At 40.4% G+C, this 9128-nt stretch overlaps 1 protein-coding gene across 1 annotated transcript in view; it reads right to left on the bottom strand.

Annotated features, from left to right (window-relative positions):
- CCDC175 (coiled-coil domain containing 175) overlaps window positions 1-9128 on the bottom strand; it is a 70283-nt gene that overhangs the window by 907 nt on the left and 60248 nt on the right. Inside the window, exons 19-20 of the mRNA XM_061156948.1 lie at window positions 8035-8197; window positions 3-123 (exon numbers count right to left, since the gene is read on the bottom strand). Coding sequence (XP_061012931.1) covers window positions 38-123; window positions 8035-8197 — 249 coding nt within the window. The 3' untranslated portion in view covers window positions 3-37. The remainder of the gene's footprint in view (window positions 1-2; window positions 124-8034; window positions 8198-9128) is intronic.

The raw sequence follows: 9128 nt of genomic DNA, 5'->3' as shown, positions 1-9128 counted from the left end.
ACCTTTTGAATTCACGGCAGTTGTGTCCAGTATTTTGTTAGCTTTTCTTCGTTGATGTTTTTTTCATACTACATTGAACTGCTGGGACGTGGATTACTTTAACAGGACGCTGTTTCTTCTTTTCTATAGGAATAAATCAAGTGTAAAAATTCTCCGTGTATCTTACAGAAGTTTAGGGAGTTACAACTTTAAATTGCCCCAAGAGTCCTCAATTGGACGACTGTATAATGAGCAGAGGGTGGGGCGTGGAGGGGTGGGGGAGGTGCTGGGGGATCATGCAACTGATTACCAGGCCAATCTTTTTGTCTCACTACATTTGGAGTCATTTTAATAATTATCTTCCCTTCCAATGTCCTCCTTTAGCAGAAAAAGGTGCATGCAAAAGGAGAAATCATGCAAGTAATACAAGTCCTCAAATGCAAAGAATTTCAGAAATACTTAATACATACTTGCATTTTTAATTTGCTTCCTTAACAAGACTAGGATAATTTATAGCAGCTATGGTTGCTCAGGTTACTAAATAATTTTTTATAAGTCATTGAAAATACACAGTTTTGTCTTAGATCTCACTGCTGCAGTGTTATGGTAGTTATTTTGCTAATCACTGGACAGGTAATTTAAAAGCTAAAATTTTCTTAATTTGGATCAGTTGATAAATTTAACAATTACACTGTTAATATATTTGTCTAAAACTGATAGTTTTCCATACTTGGCTGCACAATGGAGCCAGCTAGAGAGAATTCTAAAAATACTCGTGGGTCTCACCCCAGAGACTCTTGGTGAATTGGTCTGGCTGAGCAAAGGAAATAAAACTTCCCCTGCTACTGCTGCTGCTGCTGAGTCGCTTCAGTCGTGTCCGGCTCTGTGCGACCCCATAGAGGGCAGCCCACCAGGCTCCTCCATCCCTGGGATTCTCCAGGCAAGAACACTGGAGTGGGTTGCCATTTCCTTCTCCAAAACTTCCCCTAGGTGACTCTAATGTTTGAAAACTAAAATCTAAACTCTTCCTAGCTCAGATCTTAATTTTTCCAACAGGGCTTTAGAAACTTTCTGAATTACATTTTTAAGTATTTCTTACTGAAAATTTGATTCTGCTTCAATAACCAGGTTCTTTTCCAGAACTAAGAGATCAAAATATAGATAATTATAATCAAGTCCTTTTGATTACAATCATAAAAAGATAACTTTAACAGCTTACACAAATTTTTATATCTTTCTCTAAAAATATCTCTTGGCCTAAAAAAGTCTTCATAGAGCACATATCAAGATATTTGATTAGTACACAAATTGTTATCTGTTATCTAAATTATACTATATGATATAATACTCAGGGATTTTTGGAAGTTTAAAACATTGTTTTTTATACTTCTTTAAAAATAACCTTTGCAGGTTAATTAGGTTTGCTATACACCAAAAATTAATTTATTTATAAGAAAGACTATTAAAGCAAAAAGTAATGATTTTAATTTTCAGGATGAAGTCTGGCATTTCACAGTCTGCCAAGCCTATCCCTCATGCTTGCCAACCAGTACCTCCAGCAGATCTCTACTCAGGCACATCATTACTGCTCCCTGGCCAGTCCACATCTACTGCTCCTTCAGGAAGACATCCCATGTACTCTCAGCACCCCAAAGAACAGAGGTGCCTCTTTACCCTCCTTGCTACTGACGAAGAATCCACTGTAGTCTAATCATCTCTTCACTTATGTGTTTCTCACACTGAATATGCTTTGAGGTTCAGGGACTGAGTCGTGTTCAGTTTAGTAACTAGCCACGTGCTCTAGTGGGTTTCCCAGGTGGTTCAGTGGTAAAAGAATCTGCCTGCCAATGCAGGAGACAGGGGTTCTGTCCCTGGGTTGGGAAGATCTGGAGGAGGGCATGGCAACCCACCCCAATATTCTTGCATGGAGAATCCCATGGACAGAGGACAGGCTACAGTCCATAGGGTCGCAAAGAGTGGGACATAACTTGAGCGACTAAGCTTGCAGGCGTGGGCTAGTTCCGGGCTCAAAGGTATTCAGTATGCTAATACATCTAGTGCAGTGACCCCGCAGGGCTGCAGTGATACACTGTGTCCAGAAGAGGGTGCCAGAGAGGGCTGTTAAGCTGGAAGAGATCAAGGGCTTCTCTAGAAGTCCACCAGTGAACTCAGAAGCCATTCGATACAAAATATCCAAGAGCTGGTAGCTCAGAGTAATTCAAGGGACCTATTATCTCCTCAGGAGGTAAGAAGACTTCAGAAACATCACTGCCTAATCTGTGTCTGAGGTATCATTTATTACTCCTGTTAGCATCCATATTTAACAACCTCGGCAACTAAAGTTGTTGTTTAGTCACCAAGCTGTGTCCAACTCTTTCAGACTCCATGGACTATAGCCTGCCAGGCTCCTGTGTGCATGGGATTTCCCAGGCAAGAATACTGAAGCGGGCTGCCATTTCCTTCTCCAGATCTTTCTTACCTAGGGATTGAACCTGTGTCTCCTGCATTGCAGGCAGATTCTTTTTACCACTGAGCCACTTGGAGCAACTAAAGGGTGGAGGTTAAATAATGTATTAAGAAGCAGAGTTGGAATTTGATCCCAGGTCCACCTACCTCCAAAGCCCATGTGGTACCAGTCCTACAGGAGCAGAAACAAGTGGAGTCGGAGAACCCAGAGATGCTCCTTTACAGCTCATCTCCATTTCCAGTTCTCTAGAGATCTCTCTCCCAATTCCTTGACTAGGTCAAGTCTCTCTCCCTCTCAGGTTCTCTCATGGTTCTCATGCCCCACCTGTAAAATCCCTATGACATGAGACTTTACACACATTTGCTTAATAAATTCTTGGTTCTCCCACTGTGTCAGGGGTTGGCAAACTGCAGGCACAATTCTGCTAATGATGGCAGACCTGAGTAGATGCTACACAGACCTCATGTGTGACAAAGCCAAAAAATACTATGGCCCTTTAATATTTGCAGTCTTTTGTGCTAGATTATGAGTTCCATTTGGTGGGGATTATCTGTTTTCATTGACCACTATAACCCTAGAGCCTAACACGGTACTTGGCACAAAATAGGCTTCAGCAAATACTTCTGGAATTCAGTTTAGAGCTAATAGTGAAATGTGGATGCAACCCTAAAAACAGGAGGAATTTCAAGTATCAGTATGCCCAATTAGGAACATTTCAGTGGCTGCTAACAGTACTGGCTTTTTACGTCAAAAGTCCTCCAATCAAAAATCTATTGACTGAAAATATATTCAGTAGAAATATATATTTTTTTCTCATAAAATTTAGTGATATTCTTTTCATTTCCAACCACAAAAGGAGAACATTTAAATTTTTCCAGAGTAGGCATCACATAACAGAGCTTGTTCATCACTGAATGGTCTAGAACAAAGAAATCATCATATCCCTCATTCTCTTATTTGTCTCAGTGGATATGATCCTTAGGGTTTGCCATGTTTCCAAGAAAGTGCACCCACTCCATGAGTGATCAAAGGAAAAGGTATCTTACAGAGTTTGGCAAACATCTCCTGTTTACCTACTGTTCACCTAAACAGTAAATACTTCAGGTGGGGTGAGTCACGGGGTCCCAGTCACAGTGCCTGTCATTGCAGCACAAAAGCAGCCAAATGTAACGTGTGAATGTATGAGCACGGCTGGGATTGAATAAAACTTTATCTCCGCATATAGAAGTTTGAATTTCATATAATTTTCTAGTTGGTGGTGGTGGTCAGTCATTCAGTCATCTCTGACTCTTTGCGACCCCTTGAACTGCAGCACGCCAGGCTTCCCTGTCCATCACCAACTCTCAGAGCTTGCTCAAACTCAGATCCATCAAGTCAGTGATGCCATCCAACCATCTCATTCTCTGTAATCTCCTTCTCTTCCTGCTTTCTGTCTTTTCAAGCATCAGGGTCTTTTCCAATGAATTGGCTCTTCGTATCAGGTGGCCAAAGTATTGGAGCTTTAGCTTCAGCTTTACTCCTTTCAGTGAATATTTAGGGTTGATTTCCTTTAGGATTGACAGGTTTGATTTCCTTTAGGATTGACAGGTTCGATCTCCTTGCTGTCCAAGGAATTCTCAAAGAGTCTTCACCAGCACCACAATTTGAAAGCATCAGTTCTTAGGTACTCAGCCTTCTTCTTTTTTTTTTTTTTTTTGTAATTAATTTATTTTAATTGGAGGCTAATTACTTTACAATATTGTAATGGTTTTTGCCATATATTGACATGAATCAGTATGGTCCAACTCTCACATCCATACATGACTACTGGAAAAACCATAGCTTCGACTAGATGGACCTTTGTTGGCAAAGTAATGTCTCTACTTTTTATATGCTGTCTAGGTTGGTCATAACTTTTCTTCCAAGGAGCAAGCATCTTTTAATTTCATGGCTGCAGTCACCATCTGCAGTGATTTTGGAACCCAAGAAAATAAAGTTTGTCACTGTTTCCACTGTTTCCTCATCTATATGTCATGAAGTGATGGGACCAGATGGTATGATCTTACTTTTTTGAATGTTGAGTTTTAACCCAGGTTCTTCACTCTCCTCTTTCACTTTCATCAAGAGGTTCTTTAGTTCTTCTTTACTTTCTGCCAAGGGGTGGTGTCATCTCATATCTAAGGTTATTGAATCTGGTACTGGCCAATATTATCCTTTTGATTTTTTCTAACCATTTGAAAATACAAAAACCATTCTTAGTTCTGCGCCCTACAAATATAGGAGGGAAGCAGGTTTGGCCCCTTGGTTGTAGTTTAGTGACCCTTGTTGTAGACAAGACTTGCTCAGGGATCTCCACAACATTGTTGATATCTAGGAACACAGGCAGCAACTGAGAATAGGGGAGGAATTTAAAACTAAAAGCCTCCAAGCTTCAATTTCTCTAAAGTTTTCATCAGACTACAACAAACTTTCCTTACAGTCTGTGGTTTGGTTAAAATGACAACCTGAGCAAAAACTGTGATCATTGGAAATTGAGGTGAGTGCTCTCCAAACTCTCTTGAGTTTGTATCATGTGCCCCAGTCTATTAATACACTATAAATATATATAATGATGTATACAATATCAGACAGAAAATTTAAAAGATAACTAAATTTTTCCAGTAGTCAAGTATGGATGTGAGAGTTGGACCATAAAGAAAGTTGAGCACCGAAGAATTGATGCTTTTGAAGTGCAGTGTTGGAGAAGACTCTTCAGAGTCCCTTGGACTGCAAGGAGATCGAACCATCCTAAAGGAAATCAGTCCTGAATAATCATTGGAAGGACTGATGTTGATGCTGAGACTCCAATACTTTGGCCACCTGATCCGAAGAACTGACTCATTTGAAAAGACCCTGATGCCGGGAAAGACTGGAGGCAGAAGAAGAAGGGGATGAAAAAGGATGAGGTCATTGGATGTCATCTTCAACTTGATGGACATGAGTTTGGGCAAGCTCTGGGAATTGGTGGTGGACAGGGAAGCCTAGCATGCTGCAGTCCCTGGGGTCACAGAGTCAGACACGACTGAGCAACTGAATAACAACAATTATGTTCTTGTTCTGTGTGGCAGGATGTGTGTGTGTGACTTTTATGCTTTTCATACTTGCAATATTTCATAATTAATATTAACTGGAACTTGTTCCAGTTGCCTAGAATAAGCACAGCTTAAGAGTCATGTATACTGATTGCCTATCAAAGGAACTTAAATTTTAATTAAACGATTGTACCATTTGGATGATATAAAAATGAATGCCATATATTGGATTGACCCATGTGTGTGCAGTTGCGTCCGACTCTGTGACCCCATGGACTGTAGCCTGCCAGGCTCTTCTGTCTAGGGAATTTTCCAGGCAAGATTACTGGAGTCGGTTGTCATTTCCTTCTTCAGGGGATTTTTCCACCCAGGGATTGAACCCATGTCTCTTGCATCTCCTGCAATGGCAGGCAGGGTCTTTACTAGCTAAGCCACCAGGGAAGCCCATTATTTATATTTTATTTGAGTTGGTTTTCACACAAAGCAACTATTAATATTACTCTCTTCTGTACACGATATCTTAAATTGAAATGGAAGTAAAAATTAAAATCCATGCTGAAAAATGGAATATACAAACTGACAATGGCCAGACCATACCTGACAATAGACCCATGAATTGACCATATACGCAATTAGCCCAGAATAGTCATAATTTGATCAATGACTGCCAACTTCCCTCCTTTATAACCCTTCTTCTAACTCAGGACCAACCAGAGAAGAGCCAAATATGCTCACTAATCTATCACATAGGCTTCCACTAATCTATCCAGCTTCTAGTCAGCCTGTTGCCAGCTTTCCAAAGCCAACAACCTCCAGTCAGAACACACCCGAAGCTTTCCTTTTCCCCACCCCCAACACTAAACCTCTCCCACTCCCCTGCCTGCCTCTGAATCTCTGCCAAAAACAAGTGATGATGACACTGACTCCCTTGTTCTACCAAGCTTTATGCCTCGGCTTGTTCTCGTTTGGGGGGCCTTCCATTATTTCCAGTTTGGGGGGCCTTCCATTATTTCCATGTTTCAATCCTCCACTTTCAATAGGTTATCAGTTCTCAAAATACAAGAAAGGGGGTTTAGCTTTACAACACAGTACATTTAAATTTGCTCCAATGTAAATGTTCTATCAGGTTTCAGACAAAAATGGAAGATTTTCTCATGTGAAAACAGTGCAATTGAAGAAACTATTTAGCTTTTAAAAGTCTACTTGATCTACAGTTACTAGGGATGGCCTGACCTAACAAAGAAAATGCAGAGTTAAGCAAGATGCACAAAGACCCTTTGTGCAATAAGATACAATAAGTATAGGGGCTTCCCTGGTGGCTCAGGGGTAAAAAAATCTGCGTGCAGTGCAGGAGACTCGGGTTCAGTCCCTTGGTCAGGAAGATCCCCTGGAGGAGGAAATGGCAACCCGCTCCAGTATTCTTACCTGAGAAATCCCACAGACAGAGCAGCCTGGCGGGCTTCAGTCCATAGGATCACAGAGTCTGACAGGACTGAAGCCACTGAGCATGCAGACATAATAAGTATCATCAAGGTGGAACATAATGACAAACACAGCTTTTTGGTTGATAAGAAGATTCACCCACAAAATTCCTTAGTGGCTGCTAAAACATTATTTCTTTTATCAAGCAACACCCTCAGAACACTGTTTTTTTTTTTTTTTTTTTACCAAATATCTAGATGTTTTAATTGTGCCACTTTCTTTCATTTTACTTTTATTTCACTTATTTTATTTTTTACAACTCACCTTTAGTATGGTTTATCTAATGATGATGCTCTTAAATCTTAATAACCTCTAATAGATCTTTACACTTGTCAGATGATACTATTTTCATTTCACCTCTCCATCTCTCCCCTATGCTCTATTCTCCTTCCTTCCGACAGCGCCCTCTACCTCCACCATCCCACCTTTTCAAGGGATTCCAGCCCTGGGATCCCTGGGCTGTATTGTCCCAGGATTCACCTCTGCTTCTCACTGCAGTCCTGGTATGGACAGAGTTCTGAGGCCCTGGTGTTTAACACGACTCTAGAGTAGGGACTGAGGATGAAGGTTGATCTTCCTCTGAAAAGACTGCATTGCTTGCTCTTGAGTCAGTTGTGTTATAATCGATGTGTTAACATATCAGAAGATCCAGAAAGCATCATTAGACTTTCAGAGAAGGCAACAGTTCCTGTTTCTAATGCTAAACCCAGCTCAGGAAGAAAGGGCAAAATGATGTTCAATATCTTCTTTTAAGAAGACAAGGAAGCATGTAAAAGAGTTTAAAAAGATTTGGGGGGAGGAATATTTTTAAAAATCAGAAAGAAGTTGAGATTCAGTTATTTAGGAGACTCACTAAGATGAAAGGGAGGCTTGCCCAACACTGCTACATTGCCATATTCAATCCCACAAATGAGAATCAACATTCAGTGAACATATGTGATATTATTGGGAATAGATTATTGTGGATAACTAAATTACTGGTTGTCATTCTTTTGGGGGGCTATTTTTGATGTCACCAGTGACAGTAAAATAGAAAGTTCTTGAGATGTTACTTACTGAGAAAGTTTGTCTCCGATTCCTGTTCCATAAGACTACGCATCTCTTCAAGGTCTGATTGAAGCAAAATACTGATTTGCTCAATTTTTTCATCTCTTTCACACAGCTTGTCTATCAGATTTTTTATTTCTCTCAAGATCTCATTAGCACTTTCTACCAGTTCCTTAAAAAAAATAGCATTTGGGGGTATGTGAATATAAATAGCAACAAAACAAATAAAAATATCTTGTACAAGTGTGTCATGCACAAGACAAAAATACATACACACTATTGGCACTAGTTGTGTAAAGTAAGTGTCTGTACACAGAAAATTCACAAAGTTCTCTAAAGGATGTTAGAAAAGTGGACTAACAAATGAGATTTAATAGAATGCTCACTAAACTCAAAATTTTAACTGGGTAGGGTAATAGAGGTGGTGGCAGCGGCGGCATAAAGAAGCCAGCTCCTCTTAGGAGGAGAACTGCAGAGGCGCTTCAGTGCAGCTTGCAGTGTAAGAGAAAGAACTTTGCAATCAGGGAGATCTGAGCTTTAAATCCCCGAAAATTCATCAATGGGGTTTCCTGGTGGCTCACATGGTAAAAAATTTGCCTGAAATGCAGAAGACCTGAGTTCAGTCCATGGGTTGGGAAGATCTCCTGGAGAAGGGAATGGCCACCCACTCCGTATTCTTCCCTGGAGAATTCCACGGACAGAGGAGCCTGGAGGGCTACAGCCTGGTCTTGGGCAAGTCACTTCAATTGTCTGAGTCTCAGTAGCTTCATCTAAAAAAGGCATTACTAGCACTTCTCTTAGCCTCTGTTTAAGGGTTAAACAAGGATCACAGGTAATCTTCAGTTACTTAGAAAGTAGAAGAACCAGGATTTATATTCTAGTCTACCTGCTTCTAAAGCAGGGAGAGATGGAGATGGTGCACAGCTGGTAAAATGTGGAGGAAAGATAGAGTTCAGAACTGACAAATTTGTCCTAAAATAATCTGTCTTCCGTTTATGCTTGGAAATAAAAATGTCATTCCCACTTTAGCTGAAGTGGTAGAGTGGGAAGATAGCTTCCCAAAAGATTAAGATTTCAAAATGACATTTTATATTCTAAAGAAT

Source organism: Dama dama, chromosome 12, assembly GCF_033118175.1.
Source record: "Dama dama isolate Ldn47 chromosome 12, ASM3311817v1, whole genome shotgun sequence".
NCBI classification, from domain to species: Eukaryota; Metazoa; Chordata; class Mammalia; order Artiodactyla; family Cervidae; genus Dama; species Dama dama.
This window is presented reverse-complemented; position numbering and strand designations above follow the sequence as displayed.